The sequence below is a fragment of the Mercenaria mercenaria genome, chromosome 7 (assembly GCF_021730395.1).
Source record: "Mercenaria mercenaria strain notata chromosome 7, MADL_Memer_1, whole genome shotgun sequence".
NCBI lineage: Eukaryota > Metazoa > Mollusca > Bivalvia > Venerida > Veneridae > Mercenaria > Mercenaria mercenaria.
Genome location: NC_069367.1, coordinates 11,900,014 through 11,924,002, shown reverse-complemented (window position 1 = coordinate 11,924,002; position 23,989 = coordinate 11,900,014). Strand labels below are relative to the sequence as shown.

General features: G+C 34.1%; 1 protein-coding gene across 2 annotated transcripts in view; it reads right to left on the bottom strand.

The window, feature by feature from the left end:
* Positions 1–292: 292 nt before the first annotated feature.
* The window catches only part of LOC123554920 (tumor necrosis factor ligand superfamily member 10-like), a 47,256-nt gene continuing 23,559 nt past the window's right edge, over positions 293–23,989 (bottom strand). For both annotated transcript variants that reach the window (XM_045345353.2, XM_045345350.2), the window contains exons 4-5: positions 7,144–7,242; positions 293–6,451 (exon numbers count right to left, since the gene is read on the bottom strand). In XM_045345353.2, the coding sequence (XP_045201288.2) occupies positions 6,027–6,451; positions 7,144–7,242 (524 nt within the window). In that variant the 3' untranslated portion in view covers positions 293–6,026. The remainder of the gene's footprint in view (positions 6,452–7,143; positions 7,243–23,989) is intronic.

The following is a 23,989-nucleotide window of genomic DNA, read 5'->3' as shown; positions in this document are numbered from 1 at the left end:
TCACTGTCTTGGCCGTGTCAACATACAGATAATAGGCAGTGTATACAATTGTCACTATTTCAAATGCGTGTAACTTGCTTCATTTCTTCCCCGATTTCCACGGGCTTTTCGAGCAGAGTATTAAACATGAAAACCATGTACTTATATACTGAAGCGTATCAGTAACAAAACGTTTTGAAGCACCTTCGTACACCACGAACGTTGAAGGATGTCAGTACCCACCTACCGCTGGCGTAGCTTTGGTACCACAGGGTAAAAGATTTACGATAAAAGTGAAGACAAACACTGTAAATATCAATTGAATCAACTTTATTAAGTCGATGTATCACATTTTTGTTACAAAAATATCACATTGCTTCATGAAAAGCGCAATGTACAATTTTCTTAAACATCATAAAAGAACTGAATTGGTAAGCACAGCACACATGATCGGAAGATGCGAGAAAAACATTGATGTTAAGAGAAGGAAATATAGAAAATGTTGGACTATATTTATACAAATATCCCTTTTTTAAAATGTCAAGACTAATGTTGGGAGTTTAACAGAAGTGAAATTTAATTTTACAAAATGAAAAGCTTTTTATTTAGACAGAGTAAAAGAATTCAGAAAGTCCGTCTAGTGTTTAATCTACTGAATAAAATACGTCAAGTTGCGCGACATCTGCTTCCTTTAAAAAAAAAACATGTTTCTGCTCTAGCATTAAAATCTTGATTTAGAAGATATTCGCTCCCGATGTGCTAAAATTTTTGCAAGCAATCAAGTAACAATAAACAAACATTCAAAAATAATCACACTGTTAATGTAATCGTCATTTCACAGAAACTAAATTATACAAGATGACTCCCTATGTAATGTTAGCAAATTTAGTAACACAAAAACCGACTCCACCAATAACTAAAATATACTATAAACCAAAACTAAATAATTCAGTCAAATTTTACCGCTTCTAACATATATTTCATACTGATGTTCAAAAATGTACTTTAAGCTTGCTTCCGTGAGTGATCAAATTCAAATTCTGACAAATGATTATCTACTGAAACTAAAAAACGTTCTAACACGATCCGATTTATTTTCCTATTAAACAAAGAAAGCAGAAAACAGTGAATTATTATACAACAAATCACTGTTCTGACGTCACAATTATTACGTCATGGCGTCAAACGGCATAGCGGTGCGCTGGAAAAGAAACCGATTGAAAACGGGCAAATATTTAACGAATGTCGTCAAGGATGTACTTTAAAATCCTTGGTAACGTGTTAGAATCGAAATAACATATCTCAATTAGTGATTTGCTCTTGAATAAATCATTGTTTGTCGTTCAGATGCGTATTATTATATCACTCGGACTGCGCCCTTGTGATATAATTCCTTCGCATCTGAACTCCAAACAATGATTTATTCAACGACAAATCACTGGATGAGTATATTATTTCTTAAGTAAATCATGAGTACATCTGCACTGCAATCTCTATCTGAGATTAAACTGAGATTCTAACCAAGTTCTAACTGAATAAAGTAAACGAAAACCAACTACAGGTTATGAATAACTACTTTTGTAATGTTTCGGAACTGAGTTATTTTACAAGCGTGCAAAAATGTCAAAATATTCCAACTGCATGCTTTCAGTTTTATAACTTTTACTCTATTGACAGAAAAACATAAAAATAAATTTTAAAAATGCTTAATAAATGACCTGAAATAATTTCACTTCGGTTAAAATGACAATTTCGGAACGGTCAAATCTAGTAAAAGATTGAGTTTACTGATTCCAAATTAACTTTCATACAAGAAAACAATTTAATCATACTAGCAAAGATAAACATGAAACGCACAAAAATGTGCACATCGAATGTTATATCAAAACAAAATGCAAACACAAAAAAGCATTTTCATTCTTCTCATTTAAACAAAATTATTTTAAGAAAGAGTAAGACATTACATGTAGTATGATATAACCACCTTTAGTCCACAATAATGTGTAAATACATGAACCGTTAGCCTGCTGGCGGCAAGCGATTCTGCCTTTGCGTCCAGTGCAGACCAAGATCAGCCTGCACATCCGGGCAGTCTGATCATGGTCTGCACTGTTCGCTATTCAGTCAGTAAGGTTTAAATGAACACCCCTTTGATAAACAAGTGGTACCGCCCAAATTGAAAGATGGACCAATCCATTTTAGAAAAATAGCAGGGTAAAGGTTAAAGCATCCTTCTACAGCAACATATATCAATTTCCGCAATTTATTGAAAAAGGCAGACTAATTTTTCACAATGAATAAATGAATATAATATTATGAATGTTGTGCTAAATGTTGAACATGGAAATTCATGCATGTTATTGATGCCAACCATGAATAATTAGCTGAAAATGACATGATTTGGAACACATGTATTCTGACTATTTTACAGATATTAATACTTCAAAGTGTATTTTCAATTGTTTGGCAAAGTGTAAAAATATGTAATCCGAGACAAAATATTTGTAGACTTATTATACTATATAACCATTAATTTTCATTTGTTAAATATCAAAACAAAAACAGAAAACAGTTTTACGTGGGCGGGGTGGGGGGGGGGGGGGGGCAAACGAGCTGGACGGAAGGGTGGGTAACCCCTCAAACCTATCCATTTTTATCCTGATTTTTTTTTTTTGGACAACCAAAGTTTTTGTTCTTCCCATGATTGATAAAAGACATATTTGTACATCTAAATACTCCCTCACATTGGCAACTTTCCTCTTAGTACGGTCTTATTTCTGTGAAAAGTCAGTTTTATGGGGTCGAAAGTTGCTGTTCCTCCACCCTCGCCCCACCCCCTACACCCTGTTCCTACGCCCATGCAGTATAAAACATTGTGCTGAACAAACATGGACACAATCAGGTCAAGAACTGACAACTTTGCTACTCCTAACTAAACTAAAACTGTGCATTTGTTCAAACGGACTCGCTAACTAAAACATTTTCTATAATACAAAATTCGCAGCATTACCAACATAGCAACAAAACATCAATAAAAATACAACAAACTTTTAAATATAACTTAAAAATAATTAAAAACATAAATCAGCACAAGTGTGTTCCTTTTTTTCTAATTTGTAGTTTCATTACAATCAAATTGACATACCATGCTTTTCAAACAATTAAGTATTATATTAGTATGAAAGTTTCCTAATACACCGCTCTATAATCTATAATATTATTTGAAATCACGTTTCCCAGCAACCTTCAACAAATTCACTTTTTTTTTTACCAATGTTCAATACAATAAAAGCAACCTATTTAACCCAGGTGGGAAATCAACACCTTTTAGCAGCAGAGCGAATATGCAATGACTTTCTAGCTGAATTGTAAAGCGCCATTTTCCAATTACATAGGTTAAGCACGCAAAACATTTTAATGGTACTTCAGGCTACATGTACTAGAACAAGACTCAGTGAAAACTTAAAAATACCCATTGCTATATCCGCAGGAATTGAAAACATTAACGGCTCTTCTGAAAAGAAACGCTTTAAAACGCATAATCGTCATTTTTCAATTTTTTAACATTCCTTCCAAAATTATTTTACATAATACATTGGCAGCAATTTCGAACCGTACAAAGAAATGACATTGTATACGATGAATGAATGTAAATTTAAAGATTACTCATACCTTTTATACCGATAAATTTAAAGAAATCACGACCAACAATTTCAAAATAAACAACTAACTCCGAACTAGTGAAAGTTAAAATCTTCTACTCGCTCTGCCTTAAATGTTCTTTTCACAAATGATATTTTACATATTTCAAATGCAGTAAAACAGAAAAGCCCTGGCTACTTTAAAGCATTTTCCTGATGTTACAATAATGATAAGTAGAATGGTGGCATATGGCAGGGCAATTATACAAACTGATTAACTGAACAAAACAACATTTCAGAACAATGATCATATATGTCATTTTCTTGAATAAATACAACTTGGAATATGAATTAACATTCAATGGAAAGACGCCCAAAATGTTAAAATCTGCACTCACTTATATCAAGAACGTTTATAGTAAGAAAAAAATGCAGCATATGATGGGCGGTCTTTAGGCATGTACAGATGGAATACGATTTCGAGGGCTTATAGATAGACCAGTTTCGCTCTAAGCCTTCAATTGGTTCTTGTTTATCTCGGACTGGAAATGCATATGCCATATGATTTTAAATGTACAAAACTAAGCACATGGTAGAAATATGTAATCATATAACAATTTAACAATTTGAAACTATGAGATTTCATTTAAGAGCACATTTACTATGTAACATTTGGCAATTAAGAACAAAAACGAACTTAAATAATAAGCACATTTTAACGATTATATAACAACGGGTAAAAATTGGAATATAATAATAATCTACTTACAAATATGTACAACACAAAATAAAAGTTAAACAATGCTTTTTTTTAAGTTCAAAAACAATTATGCCGGCAAATTCAGTGATAGTAATCGAGCCTATTTACTGTAGCTGAATTTCGAAAGTCTTCCTTTACATGATGTATGTGGAAACATGCGGTCATAATAGATAATTTTGATACTGAAACTATAAATAGATTTGACAGACTCTGGTGAAGACACTTTCGACCGTTCCAAAGGATCAAATGATCTGTACAACTATCAGATAAAACGCACAAATAATAGTTTAAAATACAATGTACCACATAAAATGCCGCAAACGTATCGAACATTTCCCACAACTTAGGAACCACGAAGGTTGGACAATCTATAGTTTTGTAGAATCCACTTGCTCTCTGTGACACAAACTGCGTGTTGAATCTATACACATATGTACACTTTTATAAATACGAAGTTTACACATAATATTATGTAATCAATAATCATGGGTGTTTGGTTTACACAAAAGTAGGAATGTTTATTGACAATAAGTAAGGGTGACACGCTTGCTGTTGTGTTTAAAGAACTGTACAGCTTTTTAAAACAGAAATACCACATGTTTGCGGTTAGAAATACAGAAAACTTCACTTTCATAATAACTTGTTTTAAAACGGAAATGTAATCATCTAAAATCATGAAAATACAAAATACAACTTTACAAAATATTGTTACATTAATCCCTTTCTAGACATAGTAATTGTGTTTATGAAGGTATGTGACTTTTTAAGCCTTTGTATGACCAAAATGTAACATTTATGTATCATCTAGTTTATCTAGAGATACCACTTACACATCGCATTTCACAAGTATAAAACAAAATGTTATTTGGTTCCATTTCCTATGCCAACTAAACGTACAGGTACACCACACACAAAAATGATACCGTAGTTAAACCTACAAATTGATACTGTTGAAATTATCCTGATTCGAAAAACAGGCCCATCTTGTTAAATGACACTGAATACATTGAACCTAAAGTCAACAACTTTAATATCTACCAAACTGGGTATTTCATTCAATAATAATGGCAACCATTTAGTACCTAGATTTCAAAATTATAACCACCTTGTTTACAGTAAATCATAAAAAGCATAGTTTTATATGTTCCGGAGCATAACAGTCCCATTATAAACAATCCCAGGCAGAGTTTCAGGCAGATTGTTTCACATGCTTCATCTTGATCACTGAAGGTCATTTGAATATGAGGGAATAATAAAGAATATATCCATGAGACATACTGGAACCAAATCACAATTGTAAACATTCTCTCTAGAACATGTTATACATGAGATCTTAAGATACTGAATATAAAATGACTGATGTAACGATTACATGTAATTTTAAAGGCTTTAACAATGGCTTTAATCAAACATGCTCACTCTCTGGCGTTACAAATGCTTCTACAACCTTAAGGAATGAAGGTGTTTTGCCAACAATGTGCTTTAAATTATCAAAATTACTTATGTTTTATTTACTGCATTAATCATCTCAGTTATACTGTTTTGGCATGATTTTTTTTTGTAACGGGAACACCATCCTAAACGCCAATTTTGGAACTTTCGTACACTTGGAATAATTTCTGTGGAATAAAATCGAAGCACTTTGATTAGTTCACTTTAAATAGACCAAAATAATTTAATTTTGGCTCCCTGACAATCAATGTCAAGTTTGAAACCTTAACAAACAATTCATCGCCCTGTCTTAGATGGAATACGGCACCTAGATAACTCGTGTACTCCCCAAAGGCTTTGTTCTGGCCCCAGCACTTTGTGATACTATTTTGTATCATAGCTTCTTCTCCGCCGTGTGGATATATTATGTTATATCGGTATATGTAATGCGAGAGAGACTGGGAACCAGTCTCGATACTATTCGGATTATCAAACACTTCCAAGAAGGATAACTGGCTGTAGACATAGTACAGGCCCTCTTCCAGAATGACAATTCGGCCATGTCGGTATTGTACCTTGCTTGTAAAGGCAAGGTCTTCCTGGCTGATCCAGTGTGAGATAGGGAACTGTCGTCCAGGAACTGAAAATAAATATTTACAAATATTAATTTGACTGACATATTCGAGTCGTCTGTTACAGCAGGAGTCCAGGTATATAAACGGGGTATGATATTTTCTTACTCAATTCCAGCAACCTGGATAACTGATATTATGATAATGTTAGTCATATGTTTTCTTTTCTTTTCATATACATTGCGGGACCTCCATGGTCGAGTGGTTAAGGTCGCTGACTTCAAATAACTTCCCCTCATCGATGTGGGTTCGAGCCTCACTCGGAGCGTTAATTCTTCTTGTGAGGAAGCTACCCAGCTGGCTTACAGAAGGTCGGCGGCTCTACTAAGGTGCCAGCGTGTGACGAAATAATGCACGGAGGGGCACTAGGGGTCTTCCTCCACCATCAAAGCTTGAAAGTCACCATATTACCCATAATTGTGTCGGTGCGACGTTAAACCCAACAAAATAAAATTAATAAATATACATTGCGTTGTATCAATGTATCAGTTTCGATAACGAGTTTATGGTAGTTTGCAACGTTTAAAAACATCTTAAAAAATTGTCCATCGGACTGTTGTTAAGTCGATAGAAAACCTCACACGACTAATATAGTATACACTAAGAGTTTCTTAACCCAGGGTGAAGAGCAAACAACTGCAAGCAGCTGATGTTAACTAAATCATATATAAACAATAACATGTTTTATTTTAGAACACACCTGTTGGTTGCTCTGGTTTACGGACTGATCCCATTAAGTGTGCTGCCGGTTTCATCTCGCCAGGACCTGTATCTGTACTCGAGTCTATCTTGATGTTTCCTGAAATTATACAAAAAGTCAACTTAACTTCTTTCTTGTCCCGCAAATGATGACTACGTGACATTCATTGATTTTCCCGTCTTCCGTTATAGTGCTTTGAAAAATAGAAAATAAGATGGCCGTAGTGGCACCAAGTCATTCTCCTGTGGCTTGAATATATGCATGGTACACTGAAACTTCGTGCAGCACGAGTTAAAAATTCTAACACGACCAGCAAATAACCTATATACATGTAGAGCAAAATCCATCTCGGGTTATTCTGCAATATACCACTCGCGTGCAATGACGTCATCGGATCCAGGTGCGTAGTACGGTCGTAAAAAGTAGTTACCACTTTTTTCTAACATTTTTGATACTAGTATGTCGTGTTAGAATCGAAATAATAAGTTCCCAAGTGTGATTTATCGTAGAATAACCCGAGTTTTTCGTTCTTATGCGAAACAATATATCACTCAGGCCTACGGCTTCGTGATATATTCTTACGCATAAGAACTCAAAACTCAGGTTATTCTACGACAAACCACGTTTGAGAACTTATTATTTCTTTATTAATCAACATCGTGCCTGAAAGTCACTGAATCATTTTTTCAATACAATCATGTCATTGACTATGGTATGACTTGAACAACGCTAAAAAAATACGAACAGTTTGTTACAAGGAAATAGAGATGGAAAGATACGTATTAAGACAAGTTTTTTTCTAAGCATCAATTTTACAATCTGCACTCAAACAGAGAATGTATTTCTCATTATACATGTATTTAACACGTGTATGCATGTTTCCGTGTCTTCCACCTGTGTAATCAAACTGTGAGAGCTTACAGGCAAGATTATACACTGAAACAAATTAATATTTCTTCTTTCGTACCTCAAGAAATTATTTCTGATACTGCCTGGAACTAGAAATGTCTGGGTTTTGTCAGGTGTTTGGTATGATCTTCGTAGAATGTGTTTTGTTGTATATACTGAACACTTATTTAATAATATTTCTGGAACATTAAACTTGCTTCAAAACTGAAATGTTAGATGGGAATAAAAGGAATGGGGAACAAATACATTTTACATTCAGTCTGCTTTATTTCCATCAATACTGATTTAACTGTATGTCTATTGTCTTGCAATACACGCCTCCAATACTAAGATATTACAAATTCTGCAATTTCCTTTAAGTCCAGTTGATCATTTGAAATTACAAAAAAAAAATAGTTAAGGTTATTAGACTCAAAACAAAGTAATGTTCACAGCAAGTTACGCTTAAAACTGATTCAGTATATTTAAGGGACAAATATTGGAAAATCTACAACATTAAAGGCACATGCCTTCAAATGAAAAATAAAATTTCAATCTTTCAATAAAATAAAACATCTATGAATTGATATTAATTACCGTAATTGATAAACCAGTACTGTATTAAGTAGATAGTTTAATGAGTATAATATAAATTCCTTCTACCTTGCTTAATATGGTTAAAGAAAGATTACAACTCAAGTTTGCAACGCGTTTCTTATTATAAATTAAACATTTGTATGACGTCATGACGTCAGTTAACATGACATCATAATGTCATCAAATTTCAATAGTGTGACTAACGCTTTAGAGAGTTTTCAACAAATTTCAATAATTAAAAGAGTTTTTTTATATATAAAAAGTTCCTAAAATTCACTGAATCACTTTATATTTCCTTTCTATTGAAAGCATTTTCTAAATTTCGGAAAAATTGACATAAATCCGGAACCTTGCAGCTTTAAAGAACACCCATTTCTCCCTACTCTATGAAGAATACGATTTAGTAGACTACAGCCTTTGTGCAATGCCTAATGAACACCACATTTCGTCTTTTGTTATATGTATTAAAGACCTATTTCAAAGGGAACAAAAACAGAGGCGTTGTAAAACCTTTCTTCTGATACTATCACCGTAATAGCGGTGGCTCTATAAACACTGAACAGCATGTTTTTTTATCAACTCCCGCTCAGCTAGAACAGATGGATATACCTTGATTTTAGATGTACTCCTAAAATGTTACAAACTTGATACCCTGTGATTTCCTAACATAAACAAATATTTAGAAATTGTACCGGTTGCATTACGATAATGAAGGAATTATTCTGGAATAAATACACCTTTGATGTTAGACTGTAAAGAATTGATACAAATTATAAATAAACACAACCAATACAAAGAGAGAAAATGTGTTTGTTTATACAGATATAATGAGTTGTTTAATGTGCCTATATTATTATTATCACAAAACACACTCAGAACATATTTCTTAAATTACTTCAGCATAAAAGCAGCATGTAGCAAACACATTGTTATTACTTCAGTAAAATGTTACTATATGTTTAATAGAAATATTTCTTTGACCTCTTTATAATAATAACATGTACCAAAGTACAGATTCTGTTGGTTATTTTAAGAGCAGAAAAATCTCTTATATAATATACTAATATACACACGTCCTGAAATATGAATCATAGTACGAAAAAAACGACTGCATTTTTAAAACCTGCTGAAATTGTAACAAAATCCATTTTTTGATCGTCACTTACGCGGAGTACGTGTTATATTGCTAAAAATACTGGCTAGCAGTTGGCAGGGATGGAGGAGAGTGGGGGTCCTGACCCCGAGTGTCTGAACTTTTGATGAATGTAAAACATTTTATATTTTATAATACGACTCCCTCCAATTTTACATTCGTTATTTCAGTCAAATCTTTTCTTTAAACTGATTTGCTTCCACAATTCTCAAAGCTCGTCTTCTCCACAGCCCCATATGTTTCAGGGAAGCAAGTATCAAACTTGAGACTTAATTAATAGCAAAAACGACAAATAGATATTTCCCGTACTCATTTACCTTGATGTACAATATAACGATATAGTAAGCATTTTATCATTCCTTTCCCATAAATGTTCATTTCTTCATACCGGTCATACACGTTCCCAACCTTTTGGCCAGTGAGTAGATGTAGATAAATTATAATTGACCTGGTCATATAGCATGTTTCGGAATAAATCACTTTGATGTACATCCTTAGGCACGGACTGACAAGCGGCCGAAATCGCCAATCTGATAACACGGCTGACCTCATGTGCACATCAAGGGCGTACATGTGTATGTAGTTCGTATGTGTTCTTTACATTTTTACATGAGACAGTTTTAATAAATATACGATCTCTTTCGTTACCTTTGTCGGCTTTGCGTGTGTTGTAACTTTGCACATTGTGGCGATGAAGAGAGTGTTTGTTGCAATAAACTGGTTCAAACTCGCCAAGGACTGGTCCAAGGCGCCCTACTGCGTTGTTTTGTCATTGTTATTATCTGTTTAATAATACTTTGTTAGTTTATTTTATGTATAATCATGTCCTTCGTTTAACATTTTAAAATTCAAAATACATACATTGTTTAGATATTTTGAAATAGAGAGACTGCGTCCTTCGAACATCGCTGTCCTTTTTTTATACAGAAGACTGCAATTTAATTTTGTTACAGAAGGCCTACTTTATCTACTGTTTCACGCAAATCTTTGTTAGTGAATTAACCTACTGATATCTAAATGAGTAATGATGAACCATACCTTGAGAAAAAAGTATTACCGGTAGTTCACTGACATCTCTAATGAGGTAACGAATCCAGAATTTGTGTAAATTAATATCAATTAAACGGTAACTTTGAACTCCTCTCTAATGATGACATATAGAATGTGTCTTCCAGATAATGTTTACAGAAGATTATATACTAATGTAGATAAAACCTATGAGTAATGACGATTCTGTACTGTTACTGAGAGGCAAAAACTTCATTCAAAATAGGAGAGAAGGTTGAAGCAATCCAAAATACCATATCAAGCAAAGCATTTCTAACATATGCCACTTTCTGACATTAATTTAAATCGAATGTTTAAGTTTGGTGAAGACCTACAATCAACGTCATTATATAGAAAGTACTCATAGAATAAGTTACAGACAGTTTACCAAACTTCTCTATCCGAAGACAAAACAAAATATGATCTCTCCAACTGCAAAATCTGTTATACGACATGCAATGTTGATAAAAAATATTCTAGTCCTTTGGGATCATGGCGTCTACTAAATATTTTACGCATAATGCAATCACGCGCCGCAGCTACGTGCCTTAGAGATTTGGCACATCCATCTACCGCACATGAATTGACTCTGCTTTAATTTTGCTTGGTTACGTTCCATGCTTCCGGAGGACCTTTATAGATTTCATACATTAATTTGATTATTATATACGAGTACTCTAAAATTTTAGAATAAAGTTTAACCACTGCTTTTTTTACATTCAAACGTTACTATGCATGCTTGATTTATACCAGTCTACAAATAGGTTTCCTTTTTGACATAAAAAACAGGCTTTTTATATCATACAGAACCGTCAAAAGTGCCGAAAGATCTTTTGAACAAAAGCTTGACAGACGAAGCAGACAACAAACTTTGTTTTTGTCTTTGCATTCTTTGAGCAGGTGGTGCTAACAGACTGGTAGATATGCCGAAAGTCGCACCGACATAGAACAGGTGAGAGACAATAAAAGAACAGATACTAATTTATCGGGTATTAAAGATGTTTGACATTACTTCTACAGTCAATATAAAAAAAAACATGTAAGAAACAATTGATAAAATCTGACAACGCCTTTACTGATGATACTGTCAAATTTGAACATCATTTTGGCAATACTTTTGTCAAATTAGCCCTAAAATAACATTAATTCTACAATGAATGATTCAGGGAAAGAATTGATTAATGAGAAAATACGTAATATTTCATCATATAAGATGAATACACCTGTCTATACAGTATCGAATGTTGGTCGTGTATCGGCTTTAAAACAGTATAGTTCATTAATACTTATTTTCACACACACACACACACACAAAAGTCAAATTCCGCCTAAAATGCACGTCCGGTCAAATCGAATTTAAGACTTCATAACATTTTGATTGTACGGTCATTTGCTTAAGTAATATGTAAAGTGACCTACTTCAGATATTTGTCTCTATAGTGATGTTCAATGTCGGTTTCCTACGTTCTTGAAACGAAAACCGAAAAATGATTATATAAAACAAATATTCAAGTGCGGAAGATGCACTTAACACTGTGTTTGTGAAACATTACTCTTATCCAGTTTCATAACAAAGTAAACAGTTAGAAATAAATACAGCACACTGACCTCTTGAATACAACATCTGAGTTTTATTTTAAAGGAGTGGACACGGAATGACACTCGGCAACTTCCGTGCGATTGCGTATTCTCGACAGGCAATTCGGAGTTCTTCGGGCAAAAAAGCAGCTCAAGGTTATACAGTAGTAAATAAATTTGCTATACGTTCTATATAAAATTAACAAACTTCTGAGAGCTGTAACACATAGCCAGGCCCATTTTAAAAAAAAAGAATTACTAGCCTTATCTTCTTAAATGACCTATAAACCACCCAAAACACCAAGAAAAGTAGGGGTCATGTGTCTTCTAAGAGAGATTTTTTGTCTGACATGTCACCGCTATGGAATATCATTCAAACTGACAGCTAAAATGTGGGTATGAACATTTCTATAAATGCATAAAATCTCCTTGAAAATGCTACCAAAATGTCAAGTATAGGTCCACAATGAAATTAAAACAGGGACTGACTTATGTAAAACATGAAAATGCCACTTTAGCTGGGAAAAGATTGAGGATTTTTTCTTTCCGCCATTATCCGAAGTGCTGCTTGATTACCTATTTAGTACTATTGTTCCTCAACGCGCACATACCGGAGACTGCCGAAATCTAATACGAGGAATACGTAATTTGACGATTGTCATTACGATCTATTGCTTTAATGGTAAAATAATTTCTTTATTTCATTAATATAATCTTAAGTACGGCCTCTTCAGAAATGCATGATTACGGTTGGCCATTTTTTCAATGACGTCCAGTTTATTCTTCTTTTTATAGTCATTGTATCCCTTTAAGTTCACCAGGATTTATTCCAATCTTATGCAAATATTGTCACATGTAGGCAATATCCAATTTATTTGATCTCGTCGATAGAAAGATCAACGCATTTTCAAAGGGGTAACACATTCCTGATAAAAACTGCTGTACATAAATATTGACAAATAATTAAATCGCTATTTGTTATTCTGTCTTTGTATGGGAGCATATTATGACCTTAGGGAATACAAGAAAATTGGTTTATCTATCTTATACGTACAGATGTGTATGGAATTTTGTATTTATTTGCTTTATACATGTTTGATATCAAATCATGAAACTGAATTTCTTTTTTTTTTCTTACATAAAGTTTATTCAGGAATCTCTAAATAGTTTTGTTTTCGCGTCACAGCGGTCATTAAGATGTAATAACTCTCTATATATTAAGATATTATTATAATGCTATTATGTTACTTCATATTGACTTTTTTATTTGGACTACTGTACTGGTCAAGATAAAAAGATCCTGATTCTGGCCGAGTGGATTAAACAATCAAATTAAAGAAATACGACATTGGCCGAGTCAGTCCAGTGCCGGTCGAGTTATTGCCGATTTTAACGTCGACAATCACTTAAGACATTTTTATTCTTTTTGTCTAACCTGTTTTCTGATTAATGCCATTCCTTTATCAGATCTGTATGGTTCCCATTTTCTTGCTAGTTTATGTTAATGTATACTAGAACATCGGCTTGACATATTTTTACAAAGCAAACAAAAGACCGTTTATATTTTTTGTGTCTCGTGACATTATATTTGTAATAAAGGCGCATAATTGTGCTATTTTTCTATCATTTTAAAAATATCACTTCGTAATTGTATACGCGTGTAATCATGGCACCTATCAGTGTCGTTCCCTTGGGAAGCAAAGTTAAGACCAAACGGCAGATTTTTCTACATACATAAATATAAGAATTACAACAGTACTGTCCTTTCATTTATTTCAAATACTAGGGGAGCTAAATTAACGCCAAATACCTATCTAGCTTAAAAACATAAAAAAGTCAATTCGTTTTTGAAATAAGACCTTGCAAATAAATAAAAAGCCATAACAAATTTACTAATTTTTTATGAACGCATCAGTATATCAAAACCTGTTATTTCACTTTCAAAAGATTTTTAACAGGTGGGAGTATTATACAAAGAATATCATTACAGAAAACTGATCCGTAATCATCAAAATCATACAAATTTCGAAATTTTCAAAGCCAGTAAGTTTTGTACCTTAATGAATATTAATGAGATTATCTTATTTCAATTCAGAATATGATTATTATGATGAAAGCGGTAGGGGCATATTTAATGAAGAAATATGATACATACGGTCATCTGATACCACACAGACATGTCCTATACCCCCTAAAATGTGAGATGTATATTTTTAAAGTTATTCACATTATTCAAAATATGACGTCCATCAAAATAAAAGAGAAACCATTAAATTACTCAGAAGAAAAACACACAGGGTGACATTGTTCGGTATATCGAATAAAATAACTATATAACAGCATTGCATATTTCTTCTGATATCTTGAAAAGTATGTGAAATAGGGGTTATTAACAGAACTATTTTGCCGCGTAATCTATGAGATATGGTGACATTTTCGTTGGGCCCTAAATAGCGTTTCTTTTGTTGTCTTGCCTTCTGCAAAGTCATGGAACCCGTACGAATGCGGTTCGTTCGGTTTTCTATTGGAACATTTCTGTGTGTCACATCGCGTGACGTTTGTTACCAGTAACCGTTTAAGGGATTCAACTGGACGGGATAGCTTTTATTTACACTGTCGGTAACGTTGGAACAGTGGGGGCTTTTATTTAACCTGCGTAAACGTCTGTCACTGACTGTTCACGTTAATACTAGTTTCGCTTACGTTGTCCATGTTAGCCCGCCCGCTTAGCTCAGTAGGTAGAGCGTCGGTCTACGGATCGCGGGGTCGTGAGTTCGATCCTCGGGCGGGGCGTATGTTCTCCGTGACTATTTGATAAACGACATTGTGCCTGAAATCATTAGTCCTCCACCTCTGATTCATGTGGGGAAGTTGGCAGTTACTTGCGGAGAACAGGTTTGTACTGGTACAGAATCCAGGAACACTGGTTAGGTTAACTGCCCGCCGTTACATGACTGAAATACTGTTGAAAAACGGCGTTAAACCCAAAACAAACAAACAAACAAACGTTGTCCATGTTACACGTAAGCAGCTATAGCGTTACGCTTTGAGGGGACTGGGCTCCTGGAACGTAGCTTGTAGTAATGGATATTTACTTTCTAAACAACTAGAAACTAAGTATATATGCTATATATGTTTTACATATTTAATTTTATCATTAGCCATAAATAATACAAAACACAGGAAACGGTTTTTTACTGATGCAAATACATAAAAAAATAATTTATTCAAACACGATATCTTGTTTCCACTTATGATGTATATAAATTTTGTTACAATTTACTGTACGTAAATGTTTAAAATATCAGTAAGGTCATAGAGCACAGGAAATATCAAATCTCTATTACACCAACATCCGGTTTAGTATATTATTAAACAGGATTTAAAGCGTTAATATGGGAATTACTCTAAACACATTAGTTTATAAGTATAAAAAAGATACATAAGGAAGTTTTAAAATACAGGCTAGATGAATAAGAATACTCTTAACAGTTTCGTTCAGCAAGTAACTGTACTTTAATTTAGAGTACACTGCAACCAGTGCGTCTTGAATTTAAACCGGTACCATTAAGTGACAACTTCCTCACATGTAACAGGTTCTGATATGGTTGGATGATTTTACCTTCGACAATTCTTGCTACAGAAAAGGGTTCATGCAAAACCATAAACTAATAGAACACTAGTTCCACACACTTGTTTGTATGTTAAGTTTTATGAGACTGGTGGCCTTTACTAACCGTCAACACCAGTCTGGTTCGAATCTTTCATTCAGTACAATACATGTATTACCCAACTATCGCAGCTCTCAAAATTATCGACATCCATTCCTTGGGCCAATATTGGGAACGTCCACCTAGCCCCAAATGAAGTATATTTTCTGTTCTCGAGAAATTTTGTTTATATTATTCAGTTTAAAATCCAGTCTATCGACTGAAATATTTCTTAAGAATTGTATCAGGAATAAGGTCGTAGCAACACACAACGGATGACAAATTTGTGGTCTTATAGATAAGTTTCACGTGCCATTTCCTAATTGAGGCATAATTGAGTGGGGAAATTGCCATCGATCTTCCCTCTAAATAACAGATTTTCCATCGCGAGCAGAAAAAGCCAATTCGAGGAAACCATTGGCGGTAAGTCGTAAATTATTGTAGAACTCTCCGCGAAACGTTAATTGCTAAACACACAGAAAATAATTTTAGGCACAAATTGATCATGTCTTATTGAATGGGCAAGAACTGTTACCAGAAAGAGACATAGCATTTTTACTCACGATATAAGGAATTAAATCAGATATGTTGGCGAAATCAAGCCAAGTCCTGGCAGTTCAATATTAAAGGAACACTACTGGTGGTAAAGAGAAAAATTATATTTTTTTCTATTCCCCAAAACGTCACTGGAGAAAAAACGTATCTCAAAATTCAATAAAACAGTTCATGAACACAATTAATATAGGCCAGCGATTGATTTTCATAAAAAGTACTAGAGTTGTTTGCGCTACAAATTTCTGTTTTGTCTTCCGTTGGTTCGTGTGTAACTAGTTACGCATGTAAAAGTTAATTTAAGTGAAAACTTGCGATGGTTTAATGGGTTCATTAGGGTTGCTTTATCACATTTGAGGAGGAAAATGCAATCATATGCACAATGACAATTTTACTGAGTTCAATAAACTGTGAGACACAGAGCTTTGATAATTCTCCAATCAATATCCATCAGCTGTAACGTTCAATGTGGAATATGCTCTTAACTTTCTATTGATATGAATTGCTTTGAATTTTGTATGAGGGAGACGAGAAAATGTAAGGGTCTGTAAAACATCTTCTTGAATGTATGTAAAAGTAGGGGAAGGTAAAATACCGTCTTGAATGTATGTAAAAGAGCACACTTAGCTAAGTAGCAATCTGTTTGCACTCAACCCTACATACCCTGATAAGTTTCTATAATGAACTTGTCCATCTTTCAATTTGAACAGTAAAATTAACTGTTAAAATGGGTGCATACCAAAAAGTTACTGACTGAATGGCGAACAGTGCAGATCATGATCAGACTGCATGGACGTGCAGGCTGATCATGATCTGCACTGGTCGCAAAGGCAGAATCAATCGTGTTGGTTGAATTATTCTAACTCTTTTGGAACCAGCTTTGTTAGTACTGGTTAGGTTTTACACTACAATTCTTTCCTTTTTTCACTAATCCAGTAGGGGAGTCTGATATGAAGTGAAATATGCGGTTATGGATAGAATTGTTTCATGTTTGAGACTCACACAAATAATTAGTTCACACATATTCACAGACAAGGAAGAAACAAAAGATTTCCATTTGCTTAAACGAGGTGAGGGAAAATTTGCTTTAAATATATATGGTATAGAATTGTGCTACCAAAATGTTGTCAAAGTGAAATAAAGGCACGGATTTCCAGTTCTTATATCTCTGATTACACTCAGATTTCAATTAATACATTTTTCTCCGTGCTACCAGTTTAGATTTATTTCAATAACGTACGAAATATCGAAATGATTTAGCCGTGCTTTACTCATTTGGAACTAGAAAACACATTTGTCATCATCAAACAAAATTTCTGTATGTCTTTTTCACCCACTTGTATTTATGTTTGTACATGGATACTGATTACACACGTGAATTTTAGAAAATTGATGATTCTACGACTGGTGTCTTGCACATGTAGTCACGTAATCTATCCAACTTTAAAGACAACTACAAGTATAATGGTCTTGTTTCTTGTCCTGTTGTGCATCTTAATTACTGTGTTAGTGCATCTTAATTATTATGTTATTACGGTAAAACATATAAAAACAGACTTCTCTGCGTTCAAGACACTTGTGACGTAGTTCTTGCAATCAAAACACTTCTTTAGTAATTACACCAATAAAGCTGGACTGGAATATTTTCTGTTGTTGATTATCGATAAAATGCTGGGAATAATCTGTAGTTACTTTCATTTAATGGATTTGCTAGTCTAAGTGGCTGTAATTACGTGCATTAACCCGAACATTAGCTTCTTGTATTTGTATTGATTAGCCATTATTGATTTATAATGTCATATATCGATATAGCATACAGTTTTGTCCTAAGATTATACAGTTCTTCTCCCAGAGTCATGTCATAATAAGAAATGTAACATAATAGAAGAAATTCTTGCCAGGAATTCACACTATAGCTTTATCTCTACAGAAACTAGCATTGTTTAACAGACCATGTTGTGGACCAGTGAATAGGTGAATATTTTTTTTTTATTAAAAGCATTCCTTTTAAGTCAGCTTTGCGAATAAAAATTTTCGACAGAATCACTTGTCTATCACCGCTGTGGGGTCGAAATTACGCTTAGGTTGTAGAAACGTTTCATATGAGGATCCTCAAGCTGGCTTACATGAGGTCGGTGGTTCTACCATGGTGCCAACCGAGTCTAACGATAGTTCGCTCCATCCAAGGCAATATAGTCCTTCTTACCTTAGTCAGTTTCGTTTGACTGATTACTATAAATGAGCCGCGCCATGTGAAAATCAACATAGTGCGTTTGTGACCAGCATGGATCCAGACCAGCCTGCACGTCCGCGAAGTCTGGTCAGGATACATGCTGTTCGCTTTCAAAGCCTATTGCAATTAGAGAAACTGTTAGCAAACAGTATGGATCCTGACCAGACGCGGATGCGCAGCTGGTCTGGATCCATGCTGGTCGCAAACGCACTATGTTGGTTTTCTCATGGCGCGTCTCAATTATATTTAGACATTTTAGTGTAGAGAGGAAAGTCTTCTGTTTGTTTTGTTCCACATACATGAATAAAACTATCTCTGTTAAAAGTATGAAAACTGAAATGCGACCAGGAAGTGCTTACTTGATTACTTCTGCAGCCTGCCTTTTCTATTTCTGTGGAATTATGTCAGTTTTATCTCGCATGTAGATATACGAATTGCCATTATTAGAACAGACAAACGCTTAAAATTTTCAATACAGTTTATGATAACGCAAATTTCGTTTACGACTTCGGAATATTTGGGATACAGTTAACTTTTTAAAACTACTTAAGATTAGACTATAAAAGACACAGTCTAACACTCTAAGAGCCTTTGAAAGTTATCTTTTCTGAACACTGAAATTTTGGCAGCATTTAGTTTTCTATTTGTATCAACATACATGTATATCATATTTTCCATTTGTCATGTGCTTACCAGTTAAACTTTTTAATGCCTTGGCTGGCATCATTTTATTTTAATATGACGAATCACGTTTGAGTATTATTGTTATCATAAAAAACCTTTTCCAACTGAACCAAAATTCTGTCACTGTCAAAACTCAGATACAATAAATACTTTTTAGAATAAAACCTGCCTTGAACCTCTGATCGCTCTCGTATCATTTTAGATTATAGCAAAATTTTATATAAATTTGACTTGTTTTTAACTTCAGAATTGTAACAGACAATTTAAATCACAGCAAAATTCATATAAATTTTATTTTTAAAGTTCAGAATTCTATCAGCCCATTTCTGTATTCTTTCAAGATGCAGGGTGTGTTCTTTATTCCAAGACAAAAACAGAAATTTACAATTAATTGCATTTGAAGTTTCAACCCTTAGTTTTGATATGTATCAGAAATTCTGAAAATTAATAGAAGTTACTGGCGTAAGATGTCAAGATCGATGCTTTTACGTTCGGGCGTTGTAGACACTTGTCTCATTTGCCTATAGATTCAATATAAGACCACCAGTTAATCATTAATCACATATTTTTGTCAAAATGGTGGAAATGTTGTCTATGTTATTCATCATTTAGAAGAATACAAACGGTGGTAATAGGAACTTACTAAGACAGACTTATTAGTTTTTTAATTAATCATGAAAAATCATTCTGAAGCCTTTTTGCATTGTAAATTTCATACATTTTGGACACTAAAGAGTGTTAAAATTACGGTGCTGACTTCAATGGTTTGACAACATTAGGGATACCTGATAAAGCATAAAATCAACATGTATATTTAACGATATTGTGATATCTAAATATTTTTAAACTCTAAAAGCTAGAATGATAGATTAAATATCTATATTTTCTTGTATTTAAGTATACATGAATTATCATTTGTGTGAACGTGCATGAATTAACATCCGCATTTGTGACGTTGTTTTCATCTAGTCTATCTCCTGTATGTAAGGCATGTTGAAGAACGGCATCCAGGAAATAAATAAAGAAACAAACCACCTGTGCATTCAGAGTGCACGAGCATGCATTCAAAGTAATTTGTCTTCGCCCTTTCCTGACAGGTGCATGCTGAACTGTCACTCACGCGGTAATGATCCCCGATCGATTTTAACCGTTATCTTCTGAATTTGAAATTCAGATATCATGTAGAGCCTAGGTTTTTTGTGCATTCCAGTGTTTTCTATGAAGATTGAAATGGGTATATTTGTTTTTACTGAAGCTTTTTGCAGCGCTCTTCATAATGCCTCAAATAATCGGACAGGCAACAAAAAGGCTAATAAAGGACCGCTAGATGATAACAGTCTGACAGAAATCGAGTTGTTCCTTTGCAGTCTTAATTAGAAAAGTTGCTCCAAAAACAGTTTGTTTTTTTTTTTCTTATTACTTTTTAACATACATAAAATCTGTACGATTTCATTTAGTAAAATTGAGTTATGTTATAAATACAGCAACGTCAATCGTTGACACCGCAAAATTTCTTGACTATCAAGTTGGTACCCGCCACAATGTGTTCATTTTCCAGTAGGGCCAGCCTGTAACAACTTTGGTAAATGCTCAGGCAAACGTCCATATTAACCAGTCGAGGGTAGATTTATAAATACTGATGAAGATAGTTGTATTCTATTGACTCGTGCAATATCTCTAATAATCACCCAGTGGGCGCTAATAACAGAATACGTTCACTAATTGTATGATAAAACAATGTTTGCTTATTACCTATAGCGCGTGATGCGACAATTAACACACGGTTAATCAATAGAAAGTATACGATAACCGTCTGCAGCGAATTGGTGATAATTACAGTAGCTCCTTCGGGAATCAACCCGTTGTACGTAATGATCTACCCGTTGTGCGTAACAATATACCCGTTGTACGTATTACGTGGAAGCTTCAGCTTACCGATACGTTATATTCTTTAGGCAGTATAACCACAATATAGTATACATCTGTCAGTTGTCATTGAAAACAAATATATAGATACCGGATGATTCGCAATTTCTATTTCACATGTTAAAAACTCCTAAAAATGTCGCGATGAAAACTGAATTTAAATAGAGCATTTCTGAATCGTTATTTCTTTAAAATGCCGCACCAAAATACTAGTTCTGGATTTTATTAACGTTTGTGATAACATAACCTGATATAAATGTCAATAATTCACACTTTTCGCCGACAAATTTTCCACTTGTGTTTCAAATTCAGGCTTAGTGTGATACTTTATGTCTAACATTGTATAATCATGTATATACTAAGCATAACTGGCGAAACTTGAAACATAGTTCCGCCCAAGTCATCCCAGGATGTGATTATTGCTGCTATAAAGGTTGGTCCATGACGAACAATTTCTAGCTTAAATGGTTTTGACATAGAACGCAACGTTTTAATTTAATTAAGACTTGGTTTGACTGGTCTGTTCATGATGTAACGAAATTGCACATACATACCTGACACCCTTATCTCCCAGCACCGCATTAAGTGAAAGTCTATTACATTATAACTTAAAGGACCCCATGATCAAAAGGTCAACACATAAAAACAGGGAGCCCAGGAGCCAGGAGAATTTTTAAAACTGCTACGCACCTAAAAACTGCTAGAGTGATAGTTAATGAAAGATCTTTTGGAGGCACAGAATGCGGACAAGCTGAATAACAGCAGATTCGGTTTGACTGGGTTTGTTCATGAGGGGTAATGGAAAGGCGATCTCCCTCAAGCTCCCTGTCAAGCGTCAAGCGCTGTTTGTACTGCTTGCATTAACTGCGTTCTTGAAAATCCATCTTTTATGTTCGTACGTCAGTGGTGGAAATAGAAATTAAAATCATTATTATGAATAGCTTGGCAATGGAATTTCTTTAGTAAACACGGTAAAATCGGATGTAACATGAACAAAATTCTAGTTGTGAAACGCTTTTCTAATCGAACACATTCATTTCCCTTGAACTTGTTTGTCATTATAGCGACTATTCTGCTTCAGGGTAATAAGATTTCAGTCGGATAGCCTCTGCTTATGTCTTAGAAACTAAGACCTTAATCATTATTATAATGTAATTATTACATATATTTCGCGTATACTTAAATAAGCCATTCCATTGTGACGAAAGGAAGTGTGGTATATTTTAGCAATTAATATATCTTGGCTATACTGACCAAGTAAACGAATCAGGCTCGTTGGTGGCGTGCACTGCTTCCGTATTTTCGCTAGCTTTCTGTCAGGCGTTTTAAAGACTTGACGACTTTAGTTTATTATCTTACCTAAGCTCTGATTTTTAAACCCACTGTCATAATGGGATGGCGATTCCATGGATGTGTGAGACACTGGATGGCAATTGGCTTTAAATGGTGCTTTTAAATAAGAATTATAAAGTACACAGAGCCATAAAATTCTGCATATAAGTTTACAATGTGGGCAAAACATCAGTACTTAAAACAGTACAAATATTGACTGTTATTTCTGTCTTGTTGTGTGTGTGTTTTTGTCGGTATCCAAATGCATGCAGAAAAGGTAGAAAATTATTCATTTATTCATCACTTATCTGGCCCATCAGCTGATTAAATATTCGTACTGGTTGTCATCGGATCTATTCACATCAATACATTTCTATTTAGTCTTGGCTCTTTTTTTTGTTCTTTGTGTTTTCGACAAATTTTAGGGGATTAAAGATGGGCCCTTGATAACTCGTTCGAAATGCTCTTAGGCAGTGTTCATTAATAGAGATAAAATTCTATTATATCTTTTTGAGGTCCTGACACGAGGTAATGGGTGGATTTTTCTATTGTCATTGTCTGTTCAAATAAAAGTAATGACAAAAGACACATCATATTTGAAGTGCACGAAAATTTATCAAATGTAAAGTTCACGGGGTTAAACGATGACCCCCTAATAAGTTGACAAATTAACCCTTTCTCGCTGACTGACATCTTAACCGTTCCCTATCATGGATTTAGCCCGTTCTTTCCTTTACGAATTGCCAAGTTTTGTGTCCAATTTTAAAATGACTTTACGGCTAAATATTCAAAAAAAAAAAAAAAGTAAGGAGAATATACGTTAGAACTAGTTTCAACAATCTATCTTGGTATAACTATTTTTCGCGCGTACAGATAGGCAAGTTTTGCACCAAATTATTAGAGCACAAATATATAATGCTTTTATACAGAAATCTAAACACACACGGTTCATAGAATTTGCAAAACATTATTCCGTTTTTTTCCGAAACAAGAAGCCACTGTTAACATCGACAAATACGTACATTTTTCGTTTTTATTATCTGTTGGTTTTGACGAGACAAAAATCAGATCGAGGCCGATATTTGTCTTCTTATTTCTGATTTTTATCAATATTCTGGGAGAAAAAGTTAACAAGAAAATGATGGG